Here is a 14,477-nt window from a genome sequence, read left to right as displayed (position 1 = left end):
ACTTTGTCTGTCTGTTCAGGCTAAACAATAGTGAATCCCACCACTCCACACCCAGCAGCCTCGTGGCCAGCGCTGCTCATGGCTCACTGTACATCTCTGAATGTGAAACAATGCATATGCCAGCCACAAGTGTTCTTGAGAGCATGCAGATTACACATCTCTGAGCTCGGTCAAGCCACCTCCACCTTCCAGCTTTCCCCAATGGCACAAAGAGGGTGGTGTATAATCTCAGTGATTCAGCCTTACCAATTAGCACTGGCATTTCCAAGTGCTGCTTAATGCTATAGTTGCACAAATGTGTACAGCACTGAGAACTGCCCACCCTACAAACCCCACGTACATGTCTCTGACTGCTAATAGTAGGGGGAAAGGCTATCGGGTTCTTAGCTTTCCTGTTCCATCTTTGATAAACTGAAGCAGATGAAGGGACAAATTTCTTCAGTCAGCTGCTATAGGTAGCAGACACCTGCTACCTGGCACTTGCACAAGTATCTCATCTAGTTCTCACGGCAGCCCTGTGCAGATGGAGCCAACATCACTTCCATTTATAGAAAGGAAACAGACCTTGGGCTGCCTGTGTCACGGAGCCAACAGAACCACAACATGGGCCCGGGCCCATTGCACTCGAACACATTTACCTCGACAGCACCCAGGGAAGGAGAAAGAAAATCCCAGGACTCCAGCACAGTGTGACACTTTTCACACTGATGCTTCTTTCAAATTGCTGTTTTTCTTGGATACAAAATTTTCTGCATAATTAATTGCCTTTGGAAATTTCTGAGCAATTTCCCATTCACTGAGTTGGAAATGCCCTGTGGAAATATAAATGCCAGTGCAACTGCAGGGTACCTAAACTGGGGCAGTGCAGGGCATGGTGCCCCACTCCCAACTTCAGCTTCATGGAGGAGGGTCTGGGCAGGTGTTCTGGGTCAGGCCAGAGTCTGACAGAGCCCTGCATGCAAGGGAGGTGTTCCCAGGCTTCCAGAGTGGCCCTTTCCCATCATTTAAACCACAGCATACCACCCACAACTGTGGGGGGCAGACTTTCCCCTGTAAAAATGAAACTTCTTTGAGTTTCAGGCCAAGAGATGTCAGTTGATGTCAATTGATGTCAATTGCAAAGCATGTGTGACCAAGAAAGGAAGTCCCGTATGCAGTGTGACCAAGACAGAAAGAAACAGCCTTAGCTGGGAGGGCGGCATGCCACCAAGAGATGCCCTCGGACCCTGCAGGTGCTGACCCAGATGAGGGCAGCCCCCCAGTAAGACTAGGATCTCCCTTCTGCCCAAGTATCTATACCCCATTCTTTGCTCACTGGGTAGTTAGCTCTGCAAAGCAATAAAGAGCACTGTATGACATGGGAACAACCCCTTCCCTTGGACTCAAGCTAGGGGAAGATGCACAAACTGTGCCTTTTCGGGTAAGCTCTGCACTTGCAGAATTGAGAAGCTGGATTCTGACTCCTGGCGATTTCACAGCTACTAGCAGGTGCAGTGGCCACTGGGCAGCATGGGGAATCAGTCAGGATCTTTCAGTCACCTGCAGTTTTAGACAAAGTAACCTAAAGACCAGAGACCCAGAGAACTTTTTTTTTTTTTCATTACCTCTGGTTAAGATCCCAAGGACTGGAGCACACTATCCTCAAGATGTAATCAGCCTGGCGTGGTGGCCTAGTGGCTAAAGTCCTCACCTTGAACGTGCCAGGATCCCATATGGGCACTGGTTCTAATCCCAGCAGCCCCACTTCCCATCCAGCTTCCTGCTTGTGGCCTGAAAAAGCAGTCAAGGACAGCCCAAAGCCTTGGGACCCTGCACCTGTGTGGGAGACCTAGAAGAAGTTCCTGGCTCCTGGCTTCAGAGTGGCACAGCACCACCATTGTGGTCACTTGGGGAGTGAATCATCGGACGGAAGATCTTCCTCTCTGTCTCTCCTCCTCTCTGTATATCTGAATTTGCAATAAAACTAAATATTTTTTAAAAGATACAATCCACAAAATAGAGGGCTTTCTATTGATGAATGACAAGGTGGGGAGAATGCAAGAAAGCAAAACACCTGGACTGACTCCAGTTTGATGATGTGATCATGTAGTGTTTGGAGCTGACATCATTCTGGGACAGCACAAAACTCACCCTTGGAGATAAAGGGCAGGTCTTGAATCCCACCACTTTCAGGGGGTGAGGGTCATGGACTCTAAACTCAGGATTCAATCAGGTGAGCAAGAGCACCTGGAAGAAGAGCAGGTGTCCTGCACACCTGGGCCTTGCTGCCTGCACACCTGGGCCTTGCTGCCAAGCAGCTCGGGCTCAGTAAGCGTACCCAGAGTCGGTAAATGAGTTAATAATAAAACCATTTTTACTATTTGTAGAAGCAACTCTTTCTAATCGGAAGCTGTCACAAAGCTCCCACTCTGTAATAAGCAATGAGCACTCAAAAGGAAATTGAGATAAAGAATGTAATGAATGCATATTACCTGAGTCGCTTCTTCTTGGTGTGTGTGCGTGTGTGTGTGTGTGGTTGTTAATAGCATGCTGAGAGGCTCTGGTGGACGTTATGTTCCAGTTCTGTGCAAACCACTTTTAAAATTGATGTGGTCTTAATTCCTGAGCCAGAAAGTGTGCCTGGATTCAGGTCTAGCCAGGACATCACTCTGGCTGTCTGGGACTAAAGGTAGTAAGGTTGAACAGGCTGAGAACATCCTAGTCTTGTCAGCAAAGACAGCCATGTGACAACAGTGACATAAACCACGTTTCACAGTTAGCAAGGCAGGGACAATTTCCAGCCCCTCCATGCATGGACTGGTATTCCTTGGTCAGCCATGTCATTGGCTGGGCCCTTGCAGGCAGATGGGCTGAAGAGAGAGCAGGTGCATGAGGTATGTAGCCCAGGGCTGCCCAAAACCAACACTCAGTAAGGGGGTTGCTGTTTTACTTCCAATGTCTTTCTCAGACCCTCAGCTCAGGGTGTCTGTCCTGTGACTGATACATGCCATCTGTCCTTCCAGCCAAGCTCCTCTGTGAAGCCTGGCTAACAGGCAAGCAAAGTTGGCTGTTCTCCCAGAGCATTTTGTACCTTCCTGGCCAGGGACTGGCACACCGTGATATTGGCACTGTGTGTGCACCTGCCTTCCTTCTATACCACGGGGAAGAAGTCAGGCCTCTATTCCTGGCACCGTAAGTGTAGGCTGATGGATAGATGTTTGCATGAATGGGTGGATGGGCACACAAGTAGCTAAACAGAGAAAAGGATGTATGGATATATGGACATATGGATATATGGATATATGGATATTTGGATATATGGATGGGCAGATGGAGGGACAGACGTGACTAACTTATCCTCTCCTGCCATGTGAGTGACTGTTACTGGTGATGCCATACCCAACCCTTCTCCCTTACTTCATTGAGACCCTTGCCTGCTTGTGTAACTACCTAATTTTTCACCTTATCCAAGGTGTTCTCGGACACTTTAACCACAAACCTGATGTTCTCAAGATCTCTTCTTTCTCTTCTTACTTTTCCCAGGAAACAAATCTTACCATTCATTCAACAACACCATATATGTGGATGCTTCTAAAATCCATCCCCGTATCCCAGCCCTTTTTCTGGGAGACTTTCTCGTTTTAAATTTGCCTCCACTCTGGTCCACTGCAAGAAGCTCCCAACTGACCTTCAGAACCCCATGCAAGGCTTCCCTGGAAGCTCCCCAAGGCTCTCCTGAGCCTTTGAGATAAATGCCAGCTTGTCAGGGTACCACTGGAAGCCCCCACTGTCTTGCTTTCAAAGACAGACTGTGAACAAGGCACCTCTGACTTTGGGGCAGACTCAGCTGCAGCCCTTGTCCACCAACTTCCATGCTCAAAAACAGGGACACAGAGTACAGGTGCCAAAGTTCCATTTGTCCACATGGCTCCAACAACTGACTTGACATGCAACAGTGACAAAAAGTACTCAGGATGAGAGGTCCAAGGGACTTTGGAAGGTGCAGGAAGGGGTGAGGAAAATGAGGCAGAGACCCTGAACTTGGGCAAGCGTAAGAAGTGAAGGCTGGAGAGCAGAGAAGAGGGAGAGAATCCAGACAGGCATTTTAAGATCAGACCCCAGCAGGACTAGACAAATGGATTCAAAAGTACGTCCAACAGAGGAGAGATAGGGGAACGACATGAGGGTGCAGCTCAGGATATACCTGTGGGCCGAGCTGATGGCACTCGGGCACTGCTGGGTGGGCTGAATGGCCACACACCCCAGGGTACAGTCTGGGGGTGGTGGCCCACAAGATGCCCTTTTATCATCTGGAAGAGTGAGAGACAAGGACGACAGCAGCTGAATCTACAGCCCACACAGGAGCCAGTGGCTCTCCCACTCAAGAACAAGAGGGCAGGCGGCTCACACGGGCAGGGGGAGGGGGCACATTTAAGAGCTGCTGGGGGCTGAGCCTCTTGCCCGACACCCATGTGATCATTTGAAACGAAAACTGCTCAAATGAACTGGAAAATGTTTGACTTGTATTTTCTCATATTCCCGAACCTTTCTTTGCACGGTTCAAAAGTTTGCATTGTCTAATTGCTGATTTCCATTTGTGAATGAATCAGCGTAAAATAAAATTAAGTGCCAAATTAATCTCCCCCATCTAGTTTTAGGCATTAATTATCCTCTGAGCCATTTTCCCTGCATTTGCAGCATGTCAAGGCAAGCGGAGATATGGTAACACAGAGTGCAGGTTTTGACTGAGGAATTAAAGCCCAAAAAGTAAAATGTGGTCTTGCTAAGAGCCCTAGTTCACTGTGCAAAAGGGCCTGATTCCAAGCAAAAGAAACACATTTCTCACCTTTTAAGGGTGCACTAACGCTGTCAGACTAAATAAGCTCCTGGGGCAGACACTGGCTACATAGCTTTGTGACATGTTTCCCCAACTGCCCCAGTTGACAAATTAACAATACATCTCCTTTATGTGTAACAGGGTTACTCCTGGTGTGGAATATGCAGGCTTGGTTAAGGTAGAATTTCAGAAATCACGTGTGTAACTCTGGAACTGTATCCATGCAGAGTTTCCAGGTTCTGTTCAAAATCCCCCAAGCTGACAGGTCTGGAGAAAGGTAGAGTCATATATTTGGTGATCTGATTCAAAGTCACTGCACTTGGAGATGTGAGGATAGCCAGGCACTCAGCGGAGGGAGCAGAGCTCCAGGAAAGTCTCGCGAGCACAGGGCACAGAGCCTCTGACTCTCTCCTCTTTGGACTGCGGCATCATGAGGCTCTTTCTAAAAGGACAGAGGTACCCTGAACCCAGGACTGCTGATCAATAAGTAATAAAATGCAACGGAGGCTCCAGGCATTCCAGGAGGAGAGAACTCCACAGGGCCTTGCCCTGGGACAAAATATCAGGCATTGGAAGACGACGGCCGCATACAGGGTGATGAGCTAAGAGCTATTCTTCTAGAGCCCAAGGATGCACAGCCACCCAAGGATGCAGAGCCACCAAGGTCATGGGCCTGAAACCACCAAGCACGCACTGGGTTCTTCACAACAGCGACACCGTGTGGCACAGGTGGGAGGGCTGCTCAACAGCCCCAAGGTGCTAGGTGCTGGCAGCAGAATGGGTTCTAGAATACACCTCTGTGGTTTAGATGAAAATGGGACTGGGCAGGGGCATGGTGGGGGATGGATGATATGCTCTAAAGGGAGAGGGTAAAAATCTTGTCATACTGAGACAGCCGGGTAGTTCCTTACAAAACAGTGTCTTAAGAATGCACTTGCGGCACCCTAAGACAGAACTCAAGTGCACAGCTTATTCAGGAGGTGAAGTTATGTTTACACAGTGAAAGTGCACCTGTTCACCTGTCAGGGATAAAGGGATACACTTTCACACCACCACAACTGGCCCTGATACCTTCCCAGGCACTCAGAACAGCAAGCTGAGACAGGTATTCGGGGGGCAGACCCCCAGGTTTCTCAATTTTCTCTCACCCTGCCAATCACACCTCCTGACTGCTTGCTACAGATCAGCTTGGAGGTCCAGTCAAGCTCTCACCTCTCCCCAGACAGCCCAAGAAGAAAGGAACCTGTCAGCTTCCAAAAAAGGGAAAAAGAAGAAGGGGAAAAAACACAGTCCAAGGAAAAAAGCTCAAATTGCCTCACATCTTTCTGACTGAAGGCACAAGGCAGTGGAGAGACAGTTTTGTGTAGAACATGGGGGGACGCTGGGGAGCAGAACTGGAAGGCCAGGCGTTGCAGGATATCAAGTTCAGGGACGTTTTAATGAGCTTGAGCAGATCTTTGATAGTGCTTGATGCAAAGATGGAAATGGAACCTTTGCACATGTGAGCTTTCAAAGAATCCTATGTTCAGGAAGCATTTTCCCCCTTTGCCACACCTCCTTTTTTGGGGATATTTAAATGAGGTCTCAAGACATCCCTTGAGGGGGTGGGGTAAAGGTTAAAGCAGCCCCCCCAGCTCCAGCCAATCAGAGCTGCTGCTCCCAGCAGGGGGTGATACCAGGGCCTCTCTGAGATGGATGAACAGGGCATGGATTAAAGGGCATAAAATTAAAGACAAGATTAATAAAATCAGATGAAAGAAAACACCGCCAGCCAACCTAGCAGCTCAGATTACATTTTACCACATCAGACAGGGAGGGGGTAATCAGAAAAAATAAGCCCAAATTCTGGAAGAAATTATGAGCTAAATAACTTAACAAAGGGTACCACCCGAGGGACGCTACCAACACACCTTCCCAGGAAAAACTCAAGGCAAGTTCAAGAGGACACATCTATCACCTGAGACAAATTTCACTTGGTAGGGCGCCTGAGAAGCCAAGATCCAGCATCTCGGCCACTTCTCGGTCACAGAAACGTGACCCTGAGCGCAAATGCCAGCTGGTTCCAGGAAGCTCTGCCCATGGCTAGCCTTGGAGCGACTGGGCACAAGAGTTACTGGACAGAGGCTGGCCTATACCCTTTTGTGAATTTCTGCCCCATTAGCTGAGTCCTCTCCCTGCAACTGGGGGCATCTCAAATGGTTCCTAGAATCTGTCCTCCCCCAAGGCACCCAAAGCATCCCACGTTCCACAGGTTCCACTTGCCACTCCCCACACTTCCCCGCCTAGACCCAGGCCATCTCACCGCAGCTCAGCAGGAAAGCAAACTGACTGAATGAATTCACACCAATCCTCCACAGAGTTCTTCCTCAGACAAGCAGGTAAGCATCGCACAGCACTCAGGACGGTTCCCACCCATGCAGGAGGACCCCAGCCTGCCCTGGAACTCACATGAGGCGAGAAGATAGGGCTCCACCTCTGCCATCTCCCAGCCTCTGCTCAGTGCAAAGGACTCACTCACTGCCCGCTGTCTGCCGGCAGCGGCTTCCAACCTCCTGGCAGTGTCCAGCCTATGATGTGGACCCATCCGCAGATAGGATAACACACTGCAACAAAGTCCACAGGATCTGCCTGCATTTAGCTGAGTGAGGTCCTAGAAACCCATCCCTGACTCCATGCAGAGGAAATCCCTTCTACTGAAAGAGGACAGAGGCCCTAGAACTGGAGTTCAGATCCAGGGAGCACAAAGGGGGTTTTTAAGAATCTGTACTCCCTCCTCCCAGTCCTTCTTCCCTCTGTGTTGTTCATCTTGTTTAAGGAGCTGCATGGACTCCATGGCTCACCAGCATCCCAGGTCCCTGGCTCAGGACACTTTTAGGATACCCAGGCCTGCTTCTAGCCTAACCTATAGCAGAGAGGGTCTGGTCTTAACAGGCAAGGGGCAGGAAAGTGAGAGGAGCCATTGTGGGCTGCATCGCTGCAAAGCCAGCTTCCTCCTGCCATGTCAGGAGGATGCTTGCTCACCGACATCCTTCCTTGGCTCAAACAGTCCCAACATTTGCAGAGCAAGGTGGAAGAACACGCTGTGAGAAAAACCTTCAACACAAGAAGGTTATGCATGATATTCCTTTCCCTTTAGTTCCTCACAGAGCTGGCTTAAGGAAAGATGGGCAGTCCATTCTGCAGGAAGACAACCTGAGTGACCGGAAATCAGCTAATCAGAATCTTCTACACATCGGACACTTGCCTGCTCTCTGCTCTTTAGAAATGGGGCCTCTACCAGGAAACAAGCAAAGAGCCACACCCTCACCAACTTGTGCACCTGCCTAACACTAAGTAAGCCTGGGGACAAATACAATCGTTGCCCAATGTACTGTCACCATCACCAGTCTGGGATCCTGCCGGCTCTTCCACAGAGTCTCAACTTCTGCTTAGCAGAATCTCCTTTTCCTTCAACAATCTCGTGCAACCCTACATTTTGGCAGTGTAGACATGAACCTGTCAGCAGTGGCCCAGTGTTGGAAGTGGGAGTTAGTGGAGCAGAGTGGACAGCTACCTGTTCTTTCCATTCCACCTACTTCTTTTCTGCAGAGAACATATTCTTGAACTCTATCAGATATTAAATATCTAGTGAGAAATGGCCCAAAAGGAAACGGGAGAGGGCATTCTCCACCATGGCCCAAGTTCAGCAGTGCTTCCAGGGCAAGTTAAGAGTTAGAACAAAGCTGAGCAAGAGAAGCCCATTCTGTACAGCCACAGAATGGCACAGAACTCTGCTGGCTCCTTCCCTCGGGGCTGGCCACAGCACCATGCTAGGAGGGGAGGTGCATTTGCCCCTGAAGCTTGAGAGCCTCCATATCTCCAGGCAAGCTTCTCCTGGCTTCCTGAGCCCCTGGCAGCTGCCAGAAGTCTTTGGGATTCCAGGTGAGTAGATGCCTTGCAGGTGTACCTCACCCAGGTGACCTGCTCAACCAGAGGGGCATTCAGGAAACCGTTATATTTTCCCAATCGCAGCTCCCTTAGGCTTTTCCCAGTTAAAATGGGAAACTCTGGAGGCCTGAGGCAAGTACCTGGCCCACTCGGTATGTGTGCCAGCCTGCCATCCAGTTCTGCCCCAATGGAGGCTCAGGGAAGGGGAGCAGGGAGGTGAAGCTTCTAACCACCATGGCACGCTGCTGCCAGCCACCAGTGCCTTACCTGCAGATGTAATTCGTCTTGCAGGAGTCCTGCAAATCCAAGCAGTTGGGCTTCTCCCGCTCCTCGTAGGAGCACACAGGCACAATGGTCTGCCGTCTCCGCTCGGTGCAGGCGATGTCTCGGCAGGAGCAGAAGAGCATCCCATAGCTGTGCTTGGCTGGGACCTTGTCAAAGAACTGCCGCAGGGCCTTGTGGCACTTGCGGCGGTTGCACACCTCGTTGGACATGCTGGTGGTGCACGGCGTGATGTACGCAGACCGGTACTTCTTGCAAGTGTCATCGAGGTTGCAGGCCTTGGCTGCGTCCAGGCAGTTGTTCACTTTGGAGATGTGCTCCACTGCAAAGCAGAGAAAACAGGTCTGAGCAGCGAGCTCGGCCCCAGGTTGCTCACAGCAGCTCTGTTGGCCCTAAGCCCCTGCTATTTGCCAGGCCACCCTGGCTGCTCTAGAACGCAGTGAGCTTTGCAGCCAATGGCTTAATGGCTTTGTGACAAGGAGGAAGTGTGCACACTGGGAATCCAGGCGCAATAGAAACCCCATGTAATTCCTCAGGTGCACACGGAGAACTTGTGAGTGAAGCCAGCGAAACTCAGGCACTCGCCTGACTATGTGCGAACAATTCAGCAGGAGAGTAGATTTCTAGGGCCTGGCTGGTAAACCAAAATCAGGATCAAAGATAAAAGCAACAAATTATATACTTGTTCATGGTACAGTATATAAAATGATATGCTAACTGCAAGTATAATTGCCATGCAATCCTCCAGGAATATAATTATGTAATAAATGCATATAGTACATGCTAATTACTATATGATTACAGAGTAATTACATGCTTATTTGAGCCCAGAAGACAAAATATTATGCCAGGCTCTCTAAACAGGAAGAAGCAACTATAGTGTAGCTGTAGTTAAGTTTCAACTCACAGGCCATTGGAAGAAAACCAGAATAAATCACATAAAAATCTGCAAACCTCAATTGCCACTTAACCCACCACTTACAAAAATGTGGGCTCTGTGAGTATTGAAGCCGCAGATTAGAAAAAGCCAGCTAGTATTCTGGACAGGCCTCCAGTGGGTTTATAAACCACAGGCTTTTAGAATCACACAAAGCATATGCTACCGTCTGTGCTTGCTGCCCAAGGAGCCAGCGTTCTCCTCTGCCAGGCTGGCCCTGTGCTATTCAGGGCAGGACTGTGGTGAGTCGGGGCCTTCAGGGTGGCGGGCAGGGCTGGGCAGGACCAAGCCCAACAGGCAAAGTTACAAGATGAGGAATGAGGGAAAAATGAAATTCAGCCCCCAGTAAAGTGCTTTTCCAGAAAGTGGGGAAGTGATGAAAAATTTTGCAGAGACAATGGATATGGTGGCCCCAGAGGATTGACCATCACGTGGCCCTCCACACAGGACAGGAAAGAGGCAACAGGCACCTGAGAACTGTGGCAGTGGACAGGTCAGGCAGCTCCTGCCCAGGCCTCAGTTCCTCTGTGGATGTGTATTATTCTCCTTCGTGGTCTTTACGGACCCTCAGGGGACATCTGGAGAATTGTAAGGAGCTGCACAACTGGCAAAAGAAGTTCTAGGTGGGGAGGGTGGAGGTGGAAAGAGCGACGCACTGTCTGTCTAGCGCACACATGGAATGTTATTCAGTCTTTGAAAGGGAGATGCTGTGATCTACAGCATACGTTAACACTTGAGGGCATTGTGCTCTGTGACATAAGCCAGTCACAAAGACTGTATGATTCTGCTCACCCCAGGAATCCAAAATAACCAAAATGCACAGAAGCAGGTAGTGAGACGCTGACTGTCAGCAGTAGGGACAGCGGAAGCATGGAGGAGCTGTTCCTCACAGGGAATCCAGTTACACAGCTGTGCTAGATGAGCAAGTTCTAGACACCAGCAGTGCAGTGTCTGGCCTAGGCTGGCCAGTAGACTGCCCAGCAACTGTTTATCTTACCACCTACAGAGTACTTCATGCAAATTCAGAAGAACACACAAAGCCAGGCCAAAAAAAAAAAAAATCTTCTCGTACCATGGAACATGCATTCAGCCCTAGGAAAAATCTGAACAATCTGAAATCATTGCCCCACAGCCTGGCACCACAAGCTGTTTTTTTGTGGGTTTTTTTGTTTTGTTTTGTTGTTTTGTGTGTGTGTTCAAATTTTTGCTGATTTGAATCCCACAAAGTGGACAGCAATACGCATGGTATCCAACCTTTCGTGGGTGAGTAACACAGGAAGCTAGTACCTGCACGCCCATGCCTGTTGTTAGTAAACACACTTGAGGTCAACTCCCCATCATGCTTTCCCCAAGCCTGCTCCTCAGGACACAAGGACTAAAATATGTACCACCCGCCCCGACGTGGTAATCAGGTCCTCTGGGCCTCGCTGATACTTCCGGCCTTCTCTGCTTGGAGCCTTCTCCTGGTGTGCTGTTGGGCCCGAGGGCCGTAACTTATATTCTTTAAGGTCTCCAGTTGCCTACATTTCTAGCTGATGCATTTTTTCATGATAACCTAAAATAAGTTAACATGACCGTATCCTGCATCATCTGGAACAGACCCTTGCAGGCAGATCTTGATCTGGACATGATTTTACTACACGCATTCACAAAGTGCACTGGTGTCAGGTGGCACTTCACAATCTCCAGCTCAAACACTGCAACGATGCAGCCAGTGATAAACGAACAGACAGTTCACGTAAGTTCAAATGGAGAGGAATGGCCGAAGAATGAAGTCATCGCCTGGCACCCACAGGCCTGAAACACTCCAAAGACTTCCAGCTGCGACACAGTACCATATTCAGACTGTACGCACCAAGATCTAGTTTCAGCAAATGAATGCCATGCCTTCCATTAAATTAATACTATTAGCTCGCATTTCATTGTTTTCAGAGTTTTGTTCATGCTTAATGTGTGTGTGTGCTGCTTTTATAGTTGTGTAAAAGCAAAGAATACGAGCCTTAAAAAGCATTAAAATGTTTGTAAGTTTCCAATAACATTACAAGAAAAATAATAACACTGAATACAAGACATCCAGGAAATGTTCTGTTTCTCTGCAAGTAGCCCTTTTAACAATGCAAAAACTTTTAAAAATTGGCCAGAGTACATTTTCTTTGCAAAGATATGAGCTGTCTTGTTAACTTTCAGTTATTTTTATGTATTTGAAAGAGAGAAAGAGAAAGAGCCAAATAGACAAATAACTTTCATCTGCAAGTTAACTTCCCAAACACCAACAGCAATCAGGGCTGGGCCAGGCTGAAATCAGGAACAGAAATCTCAACGCAGGGGTCCCGCACGCGTGGCAGACCACCAATCAGCACCTATGGCTGCGTCCCAGAGTGCCTGCGAGCAGGAAGCTGGGATCCGAAGCAGAGCCGCCAGGACTTGCATCAGGTACTCCGTTATGGAAGACAGTCACCTCAAGCAGCAGACTCACTGTGCCAAACATTTACCCTATTCATTGTTTTAAGTCAAAACTGCATAAGATACTAAGTTTACATGTCAACACTATAAAAGAGAGAAGCAGTATTTTAAAGGAGGAACTTTGTAGAAAGTGAAACAAACTGAATCATTGTTTGTCTAAACCGATTGATCAGTTAGCTTCATTTAGTGATGGGCACGGCAGCTTCACTCTGCGTCAATCAACACAGATCTCTGACCAAAGCTGTATTTCCTTATCACTAGGTTAGACCTGGAGACAAATTCTAGCATCTACCACATGGTACACTTTCAGAGTCAAAAACCACCAACTCATTCTTTCACAGGTCAACATGTGACTTCCTTTGAGTTCTGACTTTCATCACCCAAAATATACTTCTGATACTTTCCAACTTGGTAGATGAGGCTAGCATTACTGAAATGTCAGAATCCAACAAAGACAAAGGAAACAACACACTAACATTCCTTATGAGTAAAGATAGAAAAACATTCCCCAAATTTTAGGGAACTGTGTTTAACAGTGTTGAGAGAATGAAACATGACAGATGAAAATTCATCCAAGAAATAGGACACTGGCCAATAAAGAATCACATTAATGGAACATAGGAGGAAAGGCATATGATTATCTTAATAGATGAAGAAAGTATATTTAACATATTTAAATATTCACTCATGATTTTTTAGTGCCCAGCAAATTAAGAATATTGGATGAGTGTTTGAGCTAATAGTTACAAACAGCATTAGGGTGCCCAGATCTCCTATCACAGTTCCGGTTTGATATCCACCTCCAGTCTTGGTTCCAAGGCTCCAACGTCCTGCTAATGAAGAGCGTGAGAGTCAGTGGTGATTGCTCAAGAGACCACGTCCTTGAGTTCCTGACTCCCAGCTTCAGTTCAGCTTCGGTCCTTCAGGGCAACGAAAGAGTGAAACAGCATGCTCTCTGTTCTTTCCCAAGTAATTTTTTAAAGCTTTATTTATTTTATTTGAAAGAGTTATAGAGAAGCTTCGAGGAGAGAGATCTTCCATCCACTGAGTAACTCCCCACTGTGGCTGCAATGACCAGAGTCTGGCTGGCACACAATTGAGAGACAGGAGCTTCTTCTGGGTCCCTCAGGTAGGTGTAGGGGCCCAAGGCCTTGGGTTCTCTTTTTCTATTTTTCCTGGCCATTAGCAGGGAGCTGGATGGAAACTGGTGTAGCTGGTACTCAAAACAGCACCCATTTGGGATGCCAGAGCCATAGGTGGAGAATTATCTAGCTATAATACTGCTGTAGTCCCTCACATAATTTTTAAAAATGTTTTAATTTAGAATACCTTCGAATAAATAACAGCTTTGAAAAGCATACAGCTTAATTATGTTTCATAATAAAATACTGTTTTTCTCTAAGACCTGAATGATGCCTATTTCTAATACATAAAATCAATAGGGTATAGGAGATCCCAGACATCATATTAAAAGCAAATGAGAGAAACAAAACATATAGATACATAGGGAAAGAAAGAAATTTCTATGTGAAGATGACCTGGAAAACCCTACAAAATCTGCAAAACAACTGCTAGAATGAATACATTACTTTAAAAGAGTCAAAGCATATAAGGCTAATATCCAAAATTCAAATTCTTGAGTTTGTAATATTATTGTTTTACTTTTAATCGACAAATAACAACTGAACATATAAATGGGGTACAGTGTGATGATTTGGCATACATTTGACAAGTGCAATGGTTAAGCCAAGTTAACAAACACATCACTTAGACATATTACTTCAAACAACAGAGAAAGCTTTTCTTGAAAACTCATGGGATGTGCTCTCCAAATCCCTACAATCACCAACGCCCAAAGCCAGGAGCTGGACCTCAATCCAGGTCCCCTAGACAGGTGGCAGGAACCCACTATATTACTGCATCCCAGGTTCAATGTCAGCAAGAAGCTGCAGTCAGAACCTTGGGAGACAACTTGGCACCCGAGTGTGGAACATGGAAATCCCAACCATGGTACCAAAAAATTTTAAAAAAAAGAGCTTAGCAATAAATATA

At 47.5% G+C, this 14,477-nt stretch overlaps 1 protein-coding gene across 2 annotated transcripts in view; it reads right to left on the bottom strand.

The window, feature by feature from the left end:
- The window catches only part of GFRA1 (GDNF family receptor alpha 1), a 190,303-nt gene that overhangs the window by 44,205 nt on the left and 131,621 nt on the right, over positions 1-14,477 (bottom strand). For both annotated transcript variants that reach the window (XM_040991781.1, XM_040991780.1), the window contains exon 5: positions 9,011-9,347. In XM_040991781.1, coding sequence (XP_040847715.1) covers positions 9,011-9,347 — 337 coding nt within the window. The remainder of the gene's footprint in view (positions 1-9,010; positions 9,348-14,477) is intronic.

Source organism: Ochotona curzoniae, unplaced genomic scaffold (assembly GCF_017591425.1).
Source record: "Ochotona curzoniae isolate NIBS_2020 unplaced genomic scaffold, NIBS_Ocur_1.0 contig_66, whole genome shotgun sequence".
In the NCBI taxonomy this organism is placed as follows: Eukaryota; Metazoa; Chordata; class Mammalia; order Lagomorpha; family Ochotonidae; genus Ochotona; species Ochotona curzoniae.
Note: the sequence above shows the minus strand (reverse complement) of the source record. Positions and strands in the feature narration are given on the sequence as shown.